Source organism: Trachurus japonicus, chromosome 17 (assembly GCF_045865225.1).
Source record: "Trachurus japonicus isolate A0001 chromosome 17, Traja_1.0".
Taxonomy (NCBI): Eukaryota; Metazoa; Chordata; class Actinopteri; order Carangiformes; family Carangidae; genus Trachurus; species Trachurus japonicus.
The window spans coordinates 26,340,207-26,363,640 of NC_140923.1; the positions used below are offsets into that span (position 1 = coordinate 26,340,207).

General features: G+C 42.0%; 2 protein-coding genes across 4 annotated transcripts; both read left to right on the top strand.

Annotated features, from left to right (window-relative positions):
* Positions 1-996: 996 nt before the first annotated feature.
* kcnmb2a (potassium large conductance calcium-activated channel, subfamily M, beta member 2a) lies at positions 997-6,675 on the top strand. Of its 2 annotated transcripts, XM_085803941.1 has the most exons (6): positions 997-1,110; positions 4,174-4,284; positions 4,708-4,830; positions 4,968-5,138; positions 5,441-5,636; positions 5,905-6,675. In XM_085803941.1, exons 3-6 carry the CDS (start codon positions 4,772-4,774, stop codon positions 6,187-6,189), a joined length of 711 nt encoding a protein of 236 aa, XP_085660067.1. In that variant the 5' UTR covers positions 997-1,110; positions 4,174-4,284; positions 4,708-4,771; the 3' UTR covers positions 6,190-6,675. The 2 variants fall into 2 exon arrangements, with proteins under 2 accessions (XP_085660067.1, XP_085660068.1); XM_085803942.1 differs by lacking the exon at positions 997-1,110 and having other exon boundaries at positions 4,166-4,284; positions 5,905-6,418.
* Positions 6,676-8,024: 1,349 nt separating this feature from the next.
* On the top strand, positions 8,025-22,018 carry LOC146970770 (phosphatidylinositol 4,5-bisphosphate 3-kinase catalytic subunit alpha isoform). Of its 2 annotated transcripts, none has more exons than XM_085804424.1 (21): positions 8,025-8,466; positions 9,408-9,823; positions 10,100-10,309; positions 10,461-10,711; positions 11,092-11,337; positions 11,568-11,653; positions 11,759-11,864; positions 12,382-12,534; positions 13,021-13,155; positions 13,391-13,515; positions 13,697-13,778; positions 13,968-14,132; positions 14,252-14,355; positions 14,611-14,782; positions 16,839-16,945; positions 17,297-17,418; positions 17,842-17,920; positions 18,122-18,292; positions 18,452-18,569; positions 18,670-18,821; positions 19,042-22,018. In XM_085804424.1, exons 2-21 carry the CDS (start codon positions 9,472-9,474, stop codon positions 19,310-19,312), a joined length of 3,207 nt encoding a protein of 1,068 aa, XP_085660550.1. In that variant the 5' UTR covers positions 8,025-8,466; positions 9,408-9,471; the 3' UTR covers positions 19,313-22,018. The 2 variants fall into 2 exon arrangements, with proteins under 2 accessions (XP_085660550.1, XP_085660551.1); XM_085804425.1 differs by having other exon boundaries at positions 8,071-8,304.
* Positions 22,019-23,434: the final 1,416 nt, after the last annotated feature.

Sequence of the window (23,434 nt, forward strand, 5' to 3'; positions counted from 1 at the left end):
AGTTAATGTAAAGTGCCTCACAGTGCACACTTCCAGCAGGATATGATATGATACGAGGGGAAACCCACCATCTGGTTTGACTAACACTGTTGGGGAAAATCATACTTCATTTTCAAAACAAAAAACATAGTTGAAGAAGAAGAAGAAGATAAGGAGAAATGTCTCTCTCTCTCTCTCTCTCTCTCTCTCACTCTCTCTCTCATATTATATATATTATATTCTGTTTGTTGGACATTTACTATTAAAGATGTATCTTCATATGTTACATAGGCTACGTATATACATGTACAGTATGCACTGTTGTCCATAAAATTGGAATAATGTTGTTTTCAGACACATTCCTCTTTTTTATTCCTATTATAAAGGTTAATTGTGGTTTAATATTCACAGCGATATGTTTGGAAGAGATTGGTCAATAAAGTTTTGAGATATACAATTTATCTAACAAGAATAAATCACATTGTCAAAGTCATTTCATGAGAAAAGGTTGTACTACTTACTGGGCAACAGTGTACATACCCAACATACTGGCAGAATTTATTTACTAAAATTGAAGCATTAACCACAAAAAAAAAAAAAAAAATATCATCAATCTGATAATCAGGTGCTAGGGGCCTGTCTGATTAGCAGAAAGCCCCCTTCTCCCTTTATTCTCTCTCCAGTTTCTGAGGCTGCAGAGACACCTTGTGGTCATGTGTTGCAGAGCTGTCTCGCCGTCTTTGAAGTCAGGACTTTCAGGTTGCCCATACATACTGTACATTTGTAACATGAAAAGGCAGAAGTGTTTGAAATGACTGCTCCTGAATTCCTCTGTGGTTGCCTGCAACAAACATAGCAGCCGGCCCTCAGCGCAACCACCCAGAGCCAGATATTTGTGGGTACAGTCGAGATTCATTGTGCTGGAGGAGCAACTCATTTTAAGCATGACGGCATTGTACAGGGAACTCATATTACGAACACAGGTATGGCAAGCATCCTGTTCACTTGGGGGTAAGAGTTTAAATAAGAGGTAGCCAGCTGCTGTCCCTGGGAGCCCAGAGCATGTCGGGGAGCCACTGCTGACAGTTGTAGCCCAAAGTCTGGATTATCATAACAACCCTTGGACAAGAGGTAGGACCTCACAGATCGGACATATTACCACCACCAATTCAACTTGGCACTCACACACAAAAGCTGGGGCTTATTGTTATTTGAATGTGCAAAGAAAGAGATTATTTCAAGCACCAGGGAGAAACACAGAGACCGTGACCACACACACACACACACACACACACACACTCATACACACAGCTCCAACCATGTGCCTAAACATGATCAAGCACACAATAGAGGGTAAACTCATAGCACATGGCTGGGATCACAGAAGAATTAAACATTTTTTTTTACATGTCTCAAACTTAGAAACAACACAGATTTTGTGCAATTCTTCATCTTGATGGAATTATAATTTGATTTTTTTTTAATGGGCACATGCTATTTTTCACTCCGAAGCACAGCAAGATGGTGAAACAACTGTGAAATATGCATTATAATAAGTATTGGGTATTGACACAGCATGCGTGGAATAATAATAAACAGCATGTGCAGGAAGCTTATGACAGGCAGTTTAGTATAGGCTGTGCTTTACTCTGAGGTCAGCGTGTGCTGCCCAGGTAAGTGTTTACTGCTTTCATATACTTCCGTGGGGCGCTGTGCAGTTGTGCAGTGGAGCATGTGACCCTTTTTTTTTTAAGGCACCAAACACTGGGACACCTGACAGGGAAGCAATAATCACTGGAAGGACAAGGCAGAAAATACATCCTGAGACATTCTTCATCAAAGAGCATGCTGATAGCAGCAGGCTTTGAATTCCACACTGCTGTTAAACACGCAAGGTGAACGTAAACACCTACTAAAGCAAAAAGTGGATCAAAGCTGACTCCCCAGATTTCAGGTGAGATACAAATACAGTCAGATAAGACCTTGGATGAATTATGAGACAATGGGACCTCCTGGCACAGACATGCAAAAGATTTTGTCCTCAGGTTCAAAACTTCCCCAAACCATAACAGACAACATGACTGTTTTGGGTCTATTTTTGTTTTGTTGTGCCTCATTTGGGCCACGTAGCGTCTTTTTGTAATATCATTTTGTGTCTGTAGTTGTTTTTACATCTCTTTGTAGATGTCTCTGTTTTTCTGTTTGGGTAAATTTCACAATTGTCTCCCTGTGGTCATTTTGTGTTGCTTTTCAGTTTATTTTGTAGGTTGTTGTTTTTTTTGCAGTCACTTCTTGTGTTCACTGGTTTTGGTGTTTTGTGTCTTTTTGGTTGTTTTATATCCATTTACAGGCTCTTAGTGTCTATTTGTGCCCACTTTGTCACTTCATGCTTGTTTTGCATCTCATTTTGTGTCTCTGTGTACTTGTGTTGGGTCTCCTCTGATGACATTGTGCGAGTAAATCAGAACTCTCAGATGCTGCTGCTGGTTGAAAACTGAACTTCAGACTCTGATATAAGGATGAGATGAAGCGATGGCGTCGGCCTGACCCATGCAGACCCCAGGGCGCAGGCACATGTACAGTATGAGATCGACCACATGGTCTATCACATACAGTAGGCTACCATATTGGTTTATCATTCATTCAGTCACGCTTTCGGTCTCACAAGATAGGAAAGAGGCAGCTGGAAGAAATATGAACCAAGGACACACCCATAAAGGCTATACAGTAAGGTAGCTGATCCTATCTGCTTCTGGCTCAGGCTATGAAATTCATTAAACTGATAATAGGAAAATCTGAACAATATGTTCCTGCTGGGATAAGCAGTTTCACACAAGTGCCGGCTGTTGGAGCATCTCTTCAAACACACAAAGGCAGTCTACTTCATGTGCCGACACTGCAGACTCAGGAGCTTTTTAAATAAGCAGAGATGTGAGGAAGGGCACAACTATATTTAAATTTTCAAGCTGGTGACAGTCATTCAGAACCATTTTTCATCCCGTGGCTATGATACTATTTCTGATTCCCTTGGGTTGTGGCTGTGTCACTTCAATACTTTTCTGGAGCTTCATGAGCAGATAAGGCCAGTCTATGGAAAATGGAGGCTACGTGTTAGATTTGGAACATTTTGTTTAAATGTTTTAAATTAGCTTCCTTCATTTGAAGCTTACATGGAAGGTCATGCAAGGTCAGGCATAGTGAGACTGCCTGCCCTACATATCATTAAGGACAGCGTCACTGTCCATTCCTTATAAGTTATTATCACCTGCCACTGTAAGCCCAGCCTCCGTGGAGTGTGAGGTCTCAAAACCCTTTAAAATCCTTTGCTTGGCTGTAAAGTAGACACAAGGGGCAAGGCTCTATGTCTGAAAGTGTGTGTCTCCATGTTTAGCCGAAATCAATACAGTTATGTGTGGAACTTGAGGCACTCGATGGGGTAATGCTCAGTGTGCTTTTTACGGAAGAGAAAAGTTGGAAAGTTGTAAGACAGAGCAAAAAAAAAAATCATGTAAGTGTGACTCTTTGTTGTGGGTACGCATGCAGTGGTGTGTGGAATGTTTAAAGGAAAGCATGAATGCAGATAACATTTATGGTTTTCTGCAGATGTCTTTTGTCATGACGGGGGTTGCCTCACAGCAAGATTTCCCCTAAGCAGCTGGGAATGTAATACAATAAGGAAATTACTCGTCTAAAAGGAACTTGTTGGCTTGTTTTTCGGCAATTTCGCCTTCCAGCTCTCTGGTGAGGTCATCATCCCCCGCAAAAAACAAAAATGTTAGAGAACTGAATAATGGCTACAGTATGTCCAGAAATACAAAAATCTAAGCCTTTCTCTACTGATCATTCTGCTTCTGAAGGGGAGTCAATAAACAATAGGACTTGATTATTGACTGGCTCATGACGGAGCACATTTTTGATACCTGACATTATTTGATATGAACAAATGACCACAATAACACAGCCATGTAAGCGCATTTGTTCCAAAGTGTGCTTTTGAAAGAATCCCTGGCAATCTCTTGAGTGGGTTTGCATCGACCCTCACCTTGATTCTAACCCTTAGCCGACCCAGAGTCAATTCTTCATAATGTCTCAGTCGCCCATTCATTTGCATCTGAATTAAGGCTAATGTTATTTATGGTACCCAAAGCTGCATGTGCAGTATTGAATACAGTGCTTGTTTTCTCCCAATTGTAGGACCTGCAGAGAACCAGAGGAGGCAAATGCAAGGTGTTGTTGTTGTTGTGTTACTGTACGAGAGGACCCAATGACTTTGTGTTGACAGCTGAAGAGTTCAGGATACAGCAGGTAGGCTGTTCTCTCATCGTCATTAACACCTTTCATCTGTGGCTATCTGTCATCTTGTTTACCCTTTGTAGCATTTTCTTTGTGTTCAAAATGAGATGTTTACCCGGTGAAGTCCACCATATCATGGGTGCTTCCTGTCCCAGCACATCATAATCCTCAGATAATCAGAGACTGCTGTGTGTGGGGTTGTAAGGAGACGTAGGCTATATTATTCTTTCTTTTTGTACAAATCTGGACATATTAACTAACAGCAAATATGCACCAAAGGTACAGTATGATTTGTCCTTCTCTTTGTTTTGTAACCCGCCAGCTTGAGATTTGTGTTGCAGTCGTTTCTGATCCTTGTAGTGAAAGTTAATGTCAGTGTAAGAACTCCTTTGATTCATCACAGCTAAATATAAAATTGGTTGTAATTCCTCCCAGGTCTTTTCAACAATCGTTCCGTTCGTCTTCTGTGAGCAAAGGAGGACGTGGATCATCAGGAAAGATGTTTTTTGTGGCAGGGGCCAGAAATACTGCAGGATCGGGGGGAGGAAATGAGAGGAGGTAACAGGTTTATACCATATCAGGCCTGAAAATTGACTTAAAATACTGAGGTTAAAAGGGGATTTACATGCACTTTGATTTTTATGTCTCTTAAATAATGATTCCTCCTATTATACGACTTTTCCATCATCATTCAGGTCAATCTACCAGAAATTCCGTGAGGTAGATTTATTGGATAAGAAGAAGACGGTGACAGCCCTGAAGCCTGGTGAAGATCGAGCCATTTTCCTTGGACTTGGAATGATCCTGTCATCAGTCATGATGTACTTTGTGCTGGGGATCACCATATTACGCTCATATGCAGACAGGTACAGTCCTCTAAGTCTGTTTTTGACACCACATACGGGAGTTAACTTTGATATTCCTCTCAGGACATGTTTTATTCAGCAAATGTGCTTGTTGACAAACTGTTTTGGTGCTCTCTCATCCTGAAAATTGCAAAAAATAAATACTTCATGAAACCAGATTTTCAGGAACAAATTGTAGCCCAAACCAAGTTGATTTACTGTGAGCCCCTCCAAACCACCTCCCCCGACACACACACATAAATGCTTTTTGTCTCGTTTTTGTTTTTCCATTAAATTTGATCTTCGTTTAAATGTCAACACAGTGTATGGACAGAGGAGGGTGTGTGTATTGTTCTCAACTCCACGGTCACAGCAGACATGAACTGTTCCTACAACTGTGGGTCAGACTGCTGGAGAGTCTCCAAATACCCCTGTCTGCAGGTCTACGTGAGCGTCAATAACACGGGCCGTGTCAGCCGTTTATCTCACAATGAAGAGACCCAGGACGCCAGCTCTGAAGTGAGTACTGCGCCAGAGGGAAAATACAGGGAATTACTGAACCGTTTCAAATGTTTACAGCGGCTGTCAGATGTTGGCCTGGTTATAGATGTACTCTGCTCTTGATGCAGAACATTTTAGCTGATAGGATTTGGATTTTTTTTTCTCTGGTCAAGCTAAAAGATGATATGTGAAAGTCAAGAGCCCCAATCAATCGCCAAAGCAAAAAGTAGCCTATGACTGATTGCTGTTGAGATAAACCCAGTGTCCTTCAATCCTGTCCTTGCAGTGTTTCTACGTGCCCAGGTGTCAGAAGGACACCGTTGCCATGCACACCATGATCATGAACATCTCGGAGCGACTGAAGGTGAGCCAGCAGGTCCCCTGTTACTACGACCCCAGCGAGCAGCAGGAGACGGTTCTCCTGACCCGGCTGTACGACCACCGCGTCGTCTTCCACTCGTTGCTCTGGCCCTCCTGCATGCTCACAGGGGGGGTCCTCATCATCGTGATGGTGAAGCTCACACAGTATCTCTCCAGGCTGTGTGAGGAGATAGGGAAGATCAAGAGGTGAAATGCGTGCAGCAGCTGCGAAAGCCAAACACATGGCGCTTCGGTGATGGACATATGACATGAAAGGGATTGTTTGAAAAGAACAACCTTGCTATGACCTCTTGCAAACTTTCCCCTTCAGCTAAGATATTTGGAACAGCTGACTCTCACTCCGGGCTGAGGATGTGACTGTTTATAAAAGTGAACTGAATGTTCCGAGGCGGAAACTGTCAGACACATAACTCGCTGTTATACAGGGAAAAGTATGGTTGGATTTTTGCATGGTGTTACAGCATTGTAGACTGTTCTGAAGTTCAGTGTTTACAAGGGAGTTTTTTTTCTGCCTGTAAAAATGGTTAATATGAGTATGAGCTTGTTATGACACTTGTATGATAATACCAACCTATGACCGAGAATTTTCACAAACGTTCCTATTTTTTGATTATCAGATGACTAATAGCCTACACAATGACCAACACAACACACACACAAATATGAGACGATGCAAGTCAATTTTTCATCTACTTGCACATGTGCAACCAGTACATTTGCTATTTTTCTTTTAACACTGGTAAAACCTGGGAGGGAGAAACTCATGAATCTGGAATCTGGCATTACAAGTGACAGGCCAGTGTTTGAGGATGATGAATGAAAAGGTGAATAATAAGAGAAATGTGAATATTTGCGTTGCAATTTATGGTTTATGTCCTTAAATTTTCTGCTTGTGCTCCTTAAATTTTGAGTTAGAGGCCACTGTGCTCCTAGTAAAAAAAAGTTAGTCTGGAGCCCTGACACTTTCAGTAGGCTACAGCTATTAATGCATCCACCTTCATCCACTCCTTCTGTCATAGTGATGAGTTTACAGTTGCACTGCATCACCCACTGTGGCTCAGCAGTTGTTGACCAGTTGCCCTTAGGATATTTAGAAAGCACACGACAAGCAAGGGCTGAATAAAATGCTTTTCAATGATTTATAACAATTTAATCTGCAGTAAAACACACAGTGATATGTGATAGTGCTGAATGGATGATGGTGGGTCATAATTTTCAGAGAATATCCCTCTCCTTGTCTTGTTTGCTCAACCACTGAGCAATGGGCATTTATTACTTCTTTACTGATCATAATTCCTCTGCCTTATTTCCACTGAATTCCATTGTTGTCATGTAGTTTTATCATCACAGTAGCTGGGCTGTGTAGAAACAATAAAATGCATCATGTCTAAATCTACATGCATGGCAGACTTCTAATCAATCCAGATTCTCTCTATTCTTCTGTGGTAGACACAGTGTGCTGTGGTAATACACCATATATCCTGTGGGGCTGCACCACGTGCTCAAGTGTTATAATATTATTGTAGTGGCCTACTCAGAGGCTTGTGTGGTATGTGACAGTTTCACAGCATCAGTGTGTAATTACCACAGGTTAATTACCTTAAAAAACACAGTGTGACGGTAAATTCATGGTGTCCCACAGGTTATATCATGTATTAACACATAATTACCCTTACCTGTGTATTGTAAGGTCATGGGATCATGTTCCAGTGATGATGACAGAAATAATTATAAAATTTAAGGGCCGGGACATCCATCCATCCAACCACGCACATGCTACATTAAGAATTTGCTCTGGGCTCTGCGTATGACTGTAACAACACAACAACTCCGACTGTGTTTCTTTTCCCCCTCATGTGCTCTTTTAGTGGTATTTCTCAATAGGCGTTTCATCTCCCGTCGAAGAAAAACAGTGAACAAGCGGTTTCCCGTTAATTCCCCTGTCTCATCTCATGACAAACTGTCCTCCACACCAGCTAAACTCACACTGTTGTTGAGTGTGAGAGAGAGAGAGAGAGAGAGAGAGTGAGTGAGTGGGAGAGGGCGGTCCATGATGATGATGATGAGCCTGCTGCTAGCCGTCCTCGACCAGGGCAGCTAGCCGTGTGGAGCTAACGTGCTGCTGCTACCAAACTGTGTGTGTTGGGGGTGTTTTCTGGACAGCACGATGAACAACATCATGAAGTATTGTACAGCCTTTCCACGACAGCGTATTGACAACACCACCGGGAGATAGGGACGTGTTTTCTCCCTCCAGCAGCGGGACTGTCCCGGCCCGTCAGCACCATTGTGTGGATGAAGTAAGGTGGGAGCAGCTAGCCGCCTAGCACCGCCGCTGCTCCACACTCACCGAGCGGCGGGCGCGGATGGGATTTACTCGGCTAGCCGCTGCTGCTAATGACTGTGCTGCTGCTGCTGGCTGACTGGCTCCGCGGCTAACCGGTTGGCGTCAGCTAAACTGACACAGGTAGCGATATATATATTTGTTTTTCTCTCACGTTATGTTGTGTGTTCGCCTTCTGCAATGTTATTTAAAAACACCCACCACACGACAAACTTATGTGGTCGCAGCCCGACAGTGTGGCACCGTCACTCTCACAGCAGCGGCTCGTATGTGAGTCCAGGTTTTCATATTTCAAATGACATTGATCTGCTGAGTGAGCCCGGCTAGCACGGTTAGCTAGTCAGCCGACATGAATAAACAAATAACACCTCATATTAAACCCACCAAGCAGTAATACAGTGTTTTGACTAGTCCAGGTCAAGCCCGGGCTAAAAGCTAAACCTTAGCCGCGTTAGCCACAGTTCAATAATGTGTGGGAGATTCCTGTTAGCTAACAAGTTTGTTTACATGAATGTTGAAGTCCTTTCATTCGTCACCGGTGTATTTGATCAGTCCGTCATCGCCCTCTGTTTTTCCTTTCTTTTTGTTACTCACTGAGCCTTAGTTTAAAAGAAAAAAAATATGAAAGTGAAAGGCTCTTATCTGCCTAATTTAGTGACAAGTGGTGCGGTCGTTAGCTTCAGTGCTAACGTTGTAATAAACAAATGAACGTCATTGACATCTTGATCGGCTGTAAAATGAATCGTCACAGTTGACGTAAATGTTTTGCCATTATGTGTCAACCTGAACCACCTGAACCAACGTATCTTTTACATTAGTGCAGTGGTGAACTCAAAACACCAAAGCAATACACAGTGGTCCTACAGTTATTGTCCTAGTTTGTAATTACAGACTGTTTAAAACTTTTGGAAACCCATCTTAACTTGGGAGTGTATTTAACATTTACATATTATGTTCATACAGATCACCATCACTGAAGTCAAATATTTACCACCCGCATTTTTGTATGGTTGTACATAAGGCAGTGGTTCTTATATCATTTTCTGTTTCCTTCTTTCTCGCAGTTGGTTGACATCGCTCATCTGATAATTACCAGACTCTGAAAAGAGCAGATTTGCTGGCACAACCATGCCTCCCAGACCCTCCTCCGGAGAACTATGGGGGATGCACTTGATGCCCCCCAGCATCCTAGTGGACTGCCTTCTGCCAAATGGCATGATTCTCACATTGGAGTGCCTCCGGGAGGCCACACTGATCACAGTCAAGCATGAGCTTTTCAAAGAAGCCAGGAAGTACCCTCTTCACCATCTGCTGCAGGAGGAGAGCTCCTACATCTTTGTCAGTGTCACCCAAGAGGCAGAGCGGGAGGAGTTTTACGATGAGACCAGGAGGTTGTGCGATCTCAGGCTCTTCCAGGCCTTTCTCAAAGTTATTGAGCCAGTAGGCAACAGGGAAGAGAAAATTCTCAACAGAGAGATAGGTATGATCCTTGACATGTTATGCAGTTACAAAACAACACACTAACTATACAGTGATGTACTTTGACAACCGTTGGCCTTGGCAATGTCATTAGCCACAGTGAGGAGGATTAACATAATACCAATGGATTTAGCCGGTCACAACATATATTATGCCATGATGTAATTGCAATGCATTATTATTTCATTTCATATGTTAATATTTCTGTTAACGCATTCAGAGGTTAAAGGATTTGCAACAATTTTTTTTTTTATTAATCACTTGTTTCTCCTCGTAGGTTTTGCCATTGGAATGCCCATATGTGAGTTTGATTTGGTGAAAGACCCAGAAGTACAAGACTTCAGAAGGAACATTTTAAATGTTTGCAAAGAGGCTGTGGACCTCAGAGACAGTAACGGACCCCACAGTAGAGCTTTATACGTGTACCCTCCCAATGTAGAATCGTCGGTAGAACTTCCCAGGCACATCTATAACAAGCTAGATAAAGGTGAGGCATTTTACTGCATGCTCTGGCCAGCAAAGGCTCACTGCAATAAAAATATCATAATATTCTTTATAAACATTCACATTTTTTTCCATTTTATATTTTCTCAGTGGATGGAAAATGATAACCAAATGTTTTATTTTCTTTCCCTCAGGTCAAATCATTGTGGTCATCTGGGTTATAGTGTCGCCCAGCAATGACAAACAGAAGTATACCCTGAAGATCAACCATGACTATGTGCCAGAGCAGGTGATTGCAGAAGCCATCCGTAAGAAGACGCGCAGCATGTTGCTCTCCCAGGAGCAGCTGAAGATGTGTGTGCAGGAGTATCAGGGAAAGTACATCCTCAAAGTGTGCGGCTGCGATGAGTACTTACTTGAGAAATACCCTCTGAGTCAGTACAAGGTAATCTAATTTATTCTCAGCTTAGCTGCATCTGATGCTATTGTACTTCTAGGGGGAGCGATCCACTTCATGTCAAATTATCATCTAATTCAAACACGCTTGACATTTATGACATGAAATGAAATTTATGTGAAAATCTGCTGCCCGTTGAATGTGCTTCTTCAGGAACACGCCATACATATCACAGGATATAAAGAACAAAATGCTGGATGTTTCAGTTATTGCTGAGTTGTAATTGTAAAATCCAATAATATATAATATACATGTTGACAAACCTAGTAATCGTGTGAATTCCTTTTTAAAATGTCAAACAGAATGAACAGTTTCTGAAAGTCACAGTCACAGCCACTTCAAAATGTCACTTTCTCTGCCCTCGACAGTATGTGCGCAGCTGTATCATGCTGGGACGGATGCCCAACTTGATGCTAATGGCAAAAGACAGCCTGTACTCCCAGCTGCCCATGGACAACTTCACCATGCCGTCTTACGCAAGGCGAATATCCACAGCGACTCCCTACATGAATGGGGAAACAGCCACCAAGGCTCTGTGGACTATCAATGGAACGCTGAGGATCAGGATACTGTGCGCCACTTATGTCAATGTCAACATCAGAGACATTGACAAGGTATAAATGCATTAACGCATCCGTGTGGTGCTGTGACTACCTTGTCTGTTTTCTTCTTCAAAGATTCTCTGCTTTGTTCTAGTCTGACTAAGATAGATCCTGACTGAAATCTCTCATCTCCATCACCTTGGAGCTTATCTGAAGACAATGTCCTTCATGTGATGCATCCAGAAAGACTTTAACACTCAGTGAATGAATATATTAATTTGCTATTCTTGTGACTGCTCTAGATCTACGTTAGGACTGGGATATACCACGGTGGAGAGCAGTTGTGTGACAATGTCAACACCCAGCGGGTTCCCTGTTCGAATCCCAGGTAGTACACAAAGAAGAATGGTGTTTTATACTCGGGGATTTCACTCAGATTTGCAACAGTAATAGTATTAATCATGGTAACGGTTGTTTCCGTGTTTATTTTCAGGTGGAATGAGTGGCTTAACTACGACATGTACATTCCAGACATCCCCCGTGCTGCCCGACTCTGTCTCTCCATCTGCTCCGTGAAAGGGAGGAAGGGAGCAAAAGAGGTTAGCAGTGAAAGGCTGAAATACTACATCGAAGCTATTAAGTTTGAGGTTGATGCAGTAACACTACTGTTTGTTTATCGGAACAGTAAATTTGGTTATCCTGCTAAGGAGTTGCAGGTGCGCAGAAGAGGATGTTATGCTTGGTTGATGCATGTGACTGACACATTAAAGGTCACCCGTGAATCACCAGCGGAAAGCTTTTAATGTGCATTGGCAGCCGTAGAAATTGTTTGTTTATCATATAAAAAGTCATTCACAATGTTTTAATGACTGAAAAACACACAATGGCCTCTGAATTAATGAAATCTTAAAAAATGATGGGCTGAAATGTTGCTCTAAGATCCTTGAACGTTAAGATGCAGCTTCGTCATTTGATGAGTCAAAGCGCTTAACAGTCTGTTAACGTTGGTTTCAAAGTAAACAACTTCTTGTGTTCTGCGCTGCACCTGTCTGTTTCATAGCCCAGAGCTGTTTCCTGTTTAATCATCTTCATCATCTTGCTGGTATTTTCCTGTAGGAGCACTGTCCTCTTGCCTGGGGCAACATCAACCTGTTTGACTACACCCACACACTGGTAGCAGGGAAGATGGCTCTCAACCTGTGGCCTGTTCCACACGGCCTGGAGGACCTGCTCAACCCTATCGGCGTCACAGGCTCTAACCCCAACAAGGTGAACTGCAAATGTCAGCTTTCTGAATATAATGCTTACTCAGTGTTTGTGTTTGCAGCAGTGGATCTCTTATTTTTAAGAGCAAATATTGAGATGATTGATTGGTTCTTAATGTAATAGTACTGTCCTGGGATCTTCAATCTTGGATAAGATTTAATATATAATTTAAAATGTAAGTAAACAGGGATGATTTCTTTCTTAGTGATAAGGATCAGAATGGACCCTCATGAAACATTAAAGAGCAAGTTAAACTTTTCCCTGCAATTTTAAGTTGTATAAATATTATTACGCTTATGTCTGCTACGGACCTTGTGTAAGCCTCAGGGCCTGGTTTTAATCGAGTTGTAGAGTTTCAGAGCTGGATTTAAGCTGCCTAGATTTAAGCAACCAAGCTTCTTATCCCGCTTAATTAATTTATCATTGTTCTTTGAATGCAATAAACACTTTGCATGTCCTTTCCCTTTCCAACTCTTTCTCAACATGTAGGAAACTCCCTGTCTTGAGCTCGAGTTCGACCATTTCAGTTGCCCTGTCAAGTTTCCTGATATGGCTACCGTTGAGGACCATGCAAACTGGAATATATCCAGAGAGCTTGGCTTTAATTACTGCCACACCGGTTTGGTAAGTTGACAGGCATTTTTCATTATGTCTTCTGCTTCACTTAACATATTGGTCATGATATTTGATTTTCATAGTGAGCTGCTGTCACATCTTAGTGCACTCGCCTAACAGAGAGGGACGTCCTGTCATTGTTTTATTCACATATAGGTTTCTAGTGATATAGCACAAGTCCCTGTACACGTCAATGTGGGGTCGACATTGTTTGGTTAATTTTTTATGAAACTGTGTTTCATAGAGTAACAGACTGGCACGTGACAACCCCCTGACTGACAGTGACAATGAGCAGCTACGGCAGGTGGGCACCAGAGACCCGCTGTCTGAGATCACTGAGCAGGAGAAAGACTTTCTGTGGAGGCACAGGTAATGTGTTTGTGTTAGTAAACAGTTATATATGGGTGTGAGGCTTTATTAGGGGTCTTTTCGGTTCAAATCTTAGCATCCTGTTATCAAAAAACCATTTGATTACACAAAAGTCCTTCTGCTTTCATAATCACCTAGATATTATGAAACCAATTTATTTTTATCTCCAAATTGCTTCCAGACAAGACTGTGTCAATATGCCCGAGATCCTTCCCAAGATCCTCTTGGCTGTGAAATGGAACTCCAGAGATGAGGTTGCACAGGTAAGCTCGGGTTTCTGTGGCTGACACGCCTTTGTTTTGAAGGACATCACGTGGTGTAGTGGATATGTGCTCCACTTGGTTGTTGTACTAATGCAGGTCAGCTGATCTTTGTACTGATAGTGCACAATAACACACTGTGTCATGCACTGTAGGGTTGTTTGAATTGAAAATGACTATCTTTCATTACAGATGTATTGCCTTCTGAAGGACTGGCCTGCTATCAAGCCAGAACAAGCCATGGAGTTGCTGGATTGTAACTTCCCTGATCCAATGATCAGAGACTTTGCCGTTAAGTGCCTTGATAAATATCTAACTGATGACAAACTTTCTCAGTACCTCATTCAACTAGTTCAGGTGCGTTTCATCTTTATTTTTCCATGAATATGTCAGTGAATATAGTGAATTATAGCAAGTTCTTCTGCAAAGATGTTTTTAAACAAATAACAATGTTTTTGTGTTTTCTATGTGTACAGGTCCTTAAGTATGAACAGTACCTTGATAACCCACTTGCACGCTTCCTGCTGAAAAAGGCACTAACCAATCAGAGGATAGGACATTTCTTCTTCTGGCATTTAAAGTGAGTTGTTTTTTGTTTTTTAAAGGGGCATCATTTAGTAAGTTAGAGCTGTGTGTGTGTGTAACTTAAAAGGTTAAATTCTTGTTTGAATGTCACTTAATTATCTTGTCCCAAATTATGTTGAAAGTTCTCTAAAAACATGTCAGTCAGTGTTTAGGATACTGAGAGTCTGAGTATCTGTGGAGGCTCGCAGACATTTTCCTGTGGGGCACAAACAACCTTTTAATGTGTTTTTCTTTTTTTCTTTTTTTGCAGGTCAGAGATGCACAACAAGACAGTGAGCCAGCGGTTCGGCCTGCTGCTGGAGTCGTACTGCCGGGCCTGTGGCATGTATCTGAAGCACTTGAGCAGGCAGGTGGAGGCCATGGAGAAGCTCATCAATCTCACTGACCTCCTCAAACAGGAGAAAAAAGATGAGGCACAGAAGGTAATCCAACAGCTGTTAATTTTGATCCAGTGAATCGTTGAGGTTAATCTTGACAACATCTGGACCAATCTGGCCAGAGCAGTGCCACAACGAAGTAGAGCTGCCTTCAGTGTGTTTTCCAGCTAAAAATAGTTCAACTAAACCAGGGTAATACGTGCTGAAAAAATGGAGCCATCCCAACTGTAATAGCCAAAGATTAATGCAGAAAATAAATACAGAAATGAAATGAAAGCTGGCACTTAATTAAAGCATAGTTCCCAATATGGCCAGGGGTGAAAATAAGTGAATTATTGCTACCTGTGCTTTAATGTTGGGATGGTACATTTAACAAAATCTTAATTTCCACAGAATTACCATTGGCATCAGCTCCCCTTGGACTTTTCTGTTAAACAGGAATGCAGTTTTCATGTACTGTTTTATTCTAACCGGCTGCACTGTGCTGTGCCCTCTTGATGTTAAACTGCTGTTAATGAAGGTAGACACTTGTTATAGATGCTTCACAGTAAAAGCCTTTTAGTGAAGTGAAATATTATGCGATCTGAGCTACTGGAACTGTCACGAAGAGAGGATATGTTGAGATTAGTTAAACATTACAGCAAGTGCACATTAATGCAGAACCAGAAGACAGGACATTAGTTACTAAAATATTAGAGTGAACTCATAAATCGAGGTAAAATAGGAAAGGAAAACGACAGAAAACTAAATGCACTGGACACTTTTGCAGACTTAACGTTATTGAAATGATTTGTAGAGATGTGACCTAACAGGGTAATCTGTAATAATACAAAAAGCTTATAATTTTATACATCAGACAAAGTAAATAATGTTAATCATCATCTCCAGTTTTGGGCTACAGAAGGTTTTAGCCGCTAACTAATTTGCTAATTGTCCAAGATGATATATTAGTTAACTAGTAAACAAGCTAACTGACTTAATGTATCCCAACTCAATATTATCTGATAACTAACAGTTGACCATCAAAACTGATAAATATCTACTCTGCTTTCTAGATCAGCCATAGGTTTCTCTCGATTTCTCTCGAGCTATTATCACTGGTTTATGCCAAGAGCTCTGATATGGCCACTAGAGGGTGCATGCATTTACCCCAAAGCCCTCCTTGAAGCGGCATTACCTCACTGTAGCTGGGTTTCCATCCAAGTCGTATCGAATTTAAAAGCGGATTTTGTGAAAATGCGCAAAAAGCAAAGCGAATTTATGACCGTTTCCATTCATTAGTGTTTTGCGATTAGGAGGAGTGCACCGTGAGATTACGTCATAAGAGAGCGTGAATGTATCCAACAGTTGACACTCAGCTGACACTCAACATCATGGACAATTTACTACTTTCCGGACGCACCTGTATAATCCGCACCAGCTACATTTTAAAATAAAATACATATATAGGCCGCACTTGAATATAAGCTGCAGGTTTTCATGTTGTAACATGAGATATTTACACAGAAAGACAGTAGGGAACGTGACAGTCCGCTCGCTTTTCCGCTGTTTTGGTTATGCTCTCCTCCATGTGCATCTGTTTACATACGAAGCCGGTGAAAAATCAATAAGTTACATAACGATGTTACGGCGTGTGTTTGTGTAGTCTTAACCGTCATAAACAAAAGATTATGGGTTACGGAGCGCGTTTGTGTCGCGGGGTGCAGAGAGGAGAGCTGGGAGACCGGGGCGTCGCTGGGTGAAGTCCAGCAGCAGCTTCACCCACAAACTCTGCCTCAATTCGCATAATCTGTTTCCATCACAAAAACTCGCATTTCCTTTATTCGATACGCTGACAAATCCACCCCCTCCAAGCGTATAAACTTTTATGCGCATTTACTGCCTTTATTCGAATTTCTGGCGTTTCCATTCAAGTATTTATGCGCATTTTCACAAAATGCGCATAAGAAAAGGTGGATGGAAACCCAACTTGTGATAGGTTAATGATTTTGCTGAAGAAAAGCAGCAGTAAGGTGTCTTCACTTGCTGCATATTCACCAGCAGCTCCAGCAGCTCCACGTCGACTTGTTCATAACTGATACCTGTGTTTATCTTCTCCAAGGTTCAAATGAAGTTTCTGGTGGAGCAGATGAGAAGACCTGACTACATGGATGCACTGCAGAACTTCACCTCCCCACTGAACCCGGCACATCAGCTGGGAAACCTCCGGTACATCTATACTCTCTTGTCTAACTCTGTCCTCTTAGATGCTTGGCATTTAATGTTTATTTCCTCTGCAGGTGGTGCTCTTGCCTTTCCCTCTTCAAGGCCAAAAACACTATCAGTTATATAAAATATGTGTTTGATTTTGTGTGTATAAGTACATTTGGGACATGATGTACTCGCTTCGCTGCTCTGAGAACACAGCCTCATTTGACACTAAGCCCAGTCCACATGACTGGGTGAGGATGAAGTAACGTATATACTGTGAGGCATAAGTGCAGTCAGAATTAATGAGAACTTAACGTCCTCCTTTCTGTAGTTTTTGCTCGTTTTAAAACACATCCCTGTGTTTTTCAGCCTCGAAGAATGCAGGATGATGTCATCAGCCAAGAGACCTCTGTGGCTTAACTGGGAAAACCCAGATATGATGTCAGAATTGCTCTTTCAAAACAACGAAATCATCTTCAAAAATGGAGATGGTGAGTTCTGCCTGTGTATTCTCTCCTACTTCTCTCTCCACTTCTCTGCTTCACTACCCCTCTCTGTCCATCCTTGCCTCTGCATCTCTCTCTCCCCCCTCTCACACACTCCCTCTCTCTTTCTCTCTCTCACACTCACACACACACACACAAAGAGCATGTAGCATAATTCAGTCTAAGCCTGCAGGGCGGCCCGTGGTACACAAACACAGCCTCATCTGTGCTTTTTAGACAGAATTCCGAGTCACGTTATTTGAATCACACTTTCCCGCAGCTGCTCGTGCACTTTGCTGCACCATCTTTGACCAAACTGACTTTGACAGCTCTGCACCATACTGCATCATGGAGTTGATCAAAGAGCAGCTAAGCAGCTAATATTCACTTCACTGTCATCCACCTCCTTGTCTCTCTCTGCCTCCGCAGATCTGAGGCAGGACATGCTGACGCTGCAGATCATTAGGATAATGGAGAACATCTGGCAGAACCAAGGCCTTGATCTCAGGTAGGCCCTTCACTTCACCATGACAGCAGGATGCAAGCGCACATTAACAGGCGCTGGACCTTTCATGTTCTGCTCTCCATGCTCGAATGCAGATTAGTGGCAACCCTTTGCCAGCCACCTCAGGTTATTTAACATAAAGTCCATCACTGTTGCCCTCATTTTCTTGCCTCTCTGGATTGTTTTCTGTCCCTCCTTTCACAGGATGCTGCCGTATGGCTGCCTGTCTATCGGTGACTGTGTGGGCTTGATCGAGGTGGTGAGGAACTCGCACACCATCATGCAGATCCAGTGCAAAGGAGGCCTGAAGGGGGCGCTGCAGTTCAACAGCCACACACTGCATCAGTGGCTCAAAGATAAGAACAAGGGAGAGATGTGAGTGATTCACTGCTTTTCTATAAGGAGTACAGATGGTTGTGGTGATACATAATGACTAATATGAGCACTAACACAGCTTTTCCTTTGTTTTTGTTTTTTGGAGTAAAGGTAAAGTCTCTCTCAGACTAAATAATTTACCTTTTGTTTGACTCTCAGGTACGACCAGGCCATAGATCTGTTTACACGGTCGTGTGCAGGCTACTGTGTAGCAACATTTATCCTGGGCATAGGAGACAGACACAATAGCAACATCATGGTCAAAGATGACGGACAGGTAAAGATTACATGTGGCATTTTTTCCATGTTATATGTACACACTTTCTTTTTGTGGCGTTTATAATGATTTCATTTTGTATTTTCTCTTGTTTTCGCAGCTGTTCCACATAGACTTTGGCCATTTCCTTGATCACAAAAAGAAGAAGTTCGGGTACAAGAGAGAACGTGTTCCCTTCGTGCTCACACAGGACTTCTTGATCGTTATCAGCAAAGGAACTCAAGAGTGCACCAAAACGAGGGAGTTTGAAAGGTAACACCAGCAGTCGATTTGAGTTTGTTATCATGGGATGGAAAGAAAAATGATCAGCGAGTTCGTAAAAACACACAAAGCTTAAATCTGGTTATTTTTCTATGGCTTTTTGAGATTTCATCATGGCAGAATTTCCCACTTGACCGTACTGGTCTGTTACTGTTTTCTCTCTGTCTCTACATATCCTCACCGCCTCCGTCCTGTTCCCTCTGCCCCTCAGGTTCCAGGAGATGTGCTACAAAGCGTACCTGGCAATCCGGCAGCATGCCAACCTATTCATCAACCTCTTCTCCATGATGCTGGGCTCGGGGATGCCCGAGCTGCAGTCATTCGATGACATCGCTTACATCAGGAAGACCTTGGCCCTGGACAAGACGGAGCAAGAAGCCCTCGACTACTTCATGAAGCAAATGAACGACGCTCACCACGGCGGCTGGACTACCAAGATGGACTGGATCTTTCACACAATCCGCCAGCACGCCATGAACTAAACTTGCAACTAAGGAAAGAGAGGAGCAAAGGACTAGTAGCAACGATGGCACACTAATAACCAAAAGAAAATGAGAAGCAAGAGGTATTTTTCCCCAAACACAGCAAGGCCTGGTTAATATTTCTGCCAGCATATGACTCTGAAACATAACCTGCCAGCGCACCACACAGCAAGGGTGCTCAGAAGGGCGTATTTCAGGGACATGATGCCTAAATGCTCCTGTTCCTACAGGGGTCTGAATTTCTTCTCCCTGCACTACGAACCCAAGAAGGCAGGGTGGAGTTAGACTTCATCTGTCTTCTTCATAGGAACTGAACAAGTGTAATGGACCTCGACTATTGGCCTTCTTCATGCGAACGTGATGTGGGCAAATTATTTTTTTTATTTTTATTTTTTAAATTCCTTTCAATACATCTACAGTCATCAGCATTAAGAAAGGAACATCATGAAGTGGTTATACCATGAGCACAGCTGGCATTTTCTAAATATAAACAGACTTATTTCCACTAGCTATTTTGAACTGATGAAGATGGGGGGAGATATCGGTGCGCACAACCCAGGCCAGCTGAGACACGGTGACAGAGGCCTGGCAAGTGCGCACAGAATCACAGAAAGAGTTCTCTTTGCATCGTACAAACAATCACCAATACTCTAAGTGCAGGTCTGACAGAGGACACGTTGCTGAACACACTTACACACTTTTAACACTTTCAAAGAAACTGAAATAACTTGGTTATCTGTAGCCGACAGACGACATGTCCTTAGTTTAGAAATCACACCACGCCAGGTAATTGACTTTTGTACAGCGGTATATCCATAGACTTGTATGCATTCAGTGCACATATTCCTTTTTTTGAGTCTATTTTCTACTGAGCCAAAGTACTAGATGTGTAACCCCACTACTCAGCAGTCTTATTGTAAAAAAAAAAAAAATAGTCACTACTATTCCAAGTCTCATGTGTACTCATAGCACTGATCTCTGCAGTATTTGTGTTTGTTTTTGTTTTGTCTATCAGTATTATTCTGTGTCAGCTGTAGAGGCACAAATGTCCGTCATCGACCCCATGCAGTTGAAACACAGATGGACTGCAGAAAAGCCCTCCGATGGCTGGCTGCATGACTTATCATGGATTGCTCTTTCATTATTCAGCTGACTAAGGTGAGAAACGCAGTGGAAAAGGATGCGTAGTGTTCCTTTTGTATGCTGTGCTGTTACACTATGCAAGTTGTGATCCTAATATGTACTGTATACTGCAAAAAAGAAAAAAAAGAAAAGAAAGTGAGAAGTCGATGTCGAGGCAGAGAGCAGAACGCATCTCCCCTGACATGCTCACACAGAGAAGTGTGTCTGTGAACTTTGTACAGACAGTACATGGAAGAAAAAACAAACAAACTGCACAATGCTGCACTGTAACAGTATGGTCTACTTCTTCCCAGCAAAAAGAACTGTGAGAAACGCCTTTCTACCCTGCCTTTTGCTTCTCCTTACCAGGTTTCTATGTGGAGCTTCGATCTAAGCCATCCGTACAATGTTTGAGATGTTTGAGCTTTGCTAGCGTCTCCTTGTTCTCAATCACACACGACATGATTATTTAAGACAGACTCTCTCCTCACATTCGCCACACGGTCCCAGATCGCCACTTTAAGGTAAAGAAAAGAAACCGAAGTGAATTTTTTTGAAACCTTCCAAGTGTCTTCTTCCCTTACTCTTTCCTATGATTGTCACCCTTATGTGTGAAAGAATAGTCTTTGCAATTTCGCTCACTGCACAGACACATAAGAGGTCAGTAAATGTCCTAGCTTTACCAAATGATACCCAACGGGGCGGTTTCCTGGACACTTTAGTCAGTCTGAAAGTAGATTTTTTTTGTTGTTGTTGTTGATTTCTGTTCATGGTTTAAAAACTGCTCAGGAAACCGATCCTACCAACATGCATGTGCTTCTGTACAGGATACAGAGCAGTGGGCCGGACCCAAACTCCCATCGACCCCATAAACTTTTATGGACGAATTAGCTAAACAATGCTTTTTTTCCCCTTTGTACTTGTACTGGTTGTTTTCTGTTTCTCACACTGCATTATGCATGAGGTCCTCGAATATCTACTTTTTTTTTTTGTTTGACCTAATGTTGTTTACTTGAATTTCATGTATAGAAATGACCTTGTTACTTGCGTGGGGTACAACAAAGTCACAATGAAGGTTACAGATACTGATACTGCTACTATGTGTGCAAATGCTTTCCTTGAATAACTACAGAGGTAATATATTTTTGTATTTTTAAATGTACGCAAACTCATATATGTAACTGCTAACCAAAAAAAAAAAAAAAAAGGAGGAATCAGTTATAACGTGCGCCATCCTCATATGAACCCAGTAGACAGCTCCTAGTTGTTGAATCGATATGAATGACAAAGCAGAGTTGATTTGTTGAATGAAGGACAAGGACTTGATGCTGTTGTCAGAGTCTGGTCTTCATGTCAAATGGAGATCCGGTGCCCTAAGTAGACGTCTGTAAGCACAATAAGGAGGAAGAAGCTACCCTGCATGTTTTAAAAAAAGAACCAAATTCATATGTTAGTTATCTATCCATCTGTATATATCATAAAACCCTCTTCAGATATTTGTTTTAGTCATCCTCATATGACCATGTCTGATGATAAACTGTATGCATCCATTTATTGTACTGTTGAATAAAAACATTTCCCCCTGTCTAAATAGATTATTTTATTACGTTGTTCGGTTTGTACATTGTACATTATCAGACTGTCTGCTATTTACAAGGCACGTTTTGCATTGTTTTGCTTCATAATAAAAATTGACAGTAGGCTATGGGACAAAGCTTGAGTCGGTATGTAAACAATCCTTCATAAGCTTTTTTTCCCCCTGCAATCTAGTATTCAGCAAGTGAACTATGTAGGTGTGTATAAACCAGTGTTTTTCAACCTTGGGGTCGGGACCCTATGTGGGATCGCCTGAAATTCAAATGGAGTCGCCTGAAATGTCTAATTGATAAAAAAAAAAATTACTGATTAACTTCACTAATTATTATTCTTTTTAAAATTATAATAAAAAACACCACACACAATCTCAAACAACTGTATTCTATACTGTCACTTTATCAAATATAAATTGAGTTCCTATAAAATGCAGCATATAAAAATAGCTGGTGTTTCAGACCAAACACTCTATATAAGTGATTGCCGTCGGAAGATATAACTATTTAAGACTTATATTAACACAAACATTCCGCTTACTTCTGCTTTAAGTACTGCAGTGATTTAACATTGCAGTCTCGTATCATTGGTGCCCACTCTCCCTACAGTGGAGCTCAGCCGCTGACAGTCAGGTCGGAGATTCAGGGTTGTTAGGCCAGCAGCGGCTGATACAGGCTGGAGACTCTAGCCTCAAGCGAGGTGAGGAGCAGGTGAAGGAGGTGCGGTGAGGTTGTCTCCTTCTAACTCCACACCTCCACATTTCTATATAGGCTTATATTTATATTTTTCTTATTTGTGTTTTTCAGTGACATCAGTTGAGGCAATTTATCAGACCTCCCATAGGTCACTCTGGAAAGAAAAGTCTTAATACAACTTTTTCACTCTCCTCTTAAAAAGCGGCCAGTAATTGTTGTCATGGTGATCCAAACTGGCTTTCCCCAGCATACATTATTCTGATTGAAACTATGCACTATGTCCAACATTATAGCTGAGTGTAGCATGAAACAAACACATCTTGTATAGTACAGTATTTGTTATTTAGGCTATTGATGAAGCTGATCGGTTTCAAGGGATGTGATTCTGGATCAGAAATGTCTGTAGCCCTTGTGAAGAATATTTTGGACTTATTTTCTCAACATTTCAAGGTTTTCTTGTGCTATAGACCTACTCAATCTTGTAAGAATAAGCTCTGATCAGTTTTCTTGATACCGGCCCCAATTCACCCTGTTAACCAGTTAGCAACAGATGTTCAGGGACACACCATCGGTTGTGTACCTCAGTGTGTTTCAGGCTTTATATCCACAATACACCCTCTGCTGGGACAGTCACCAGCTGCGGCCTGATCAGACTGGTGGGACAGTCACCAGCTGCGGCCTGATCAGACTGGTGTGTCCCGATCTTCTTGATGAC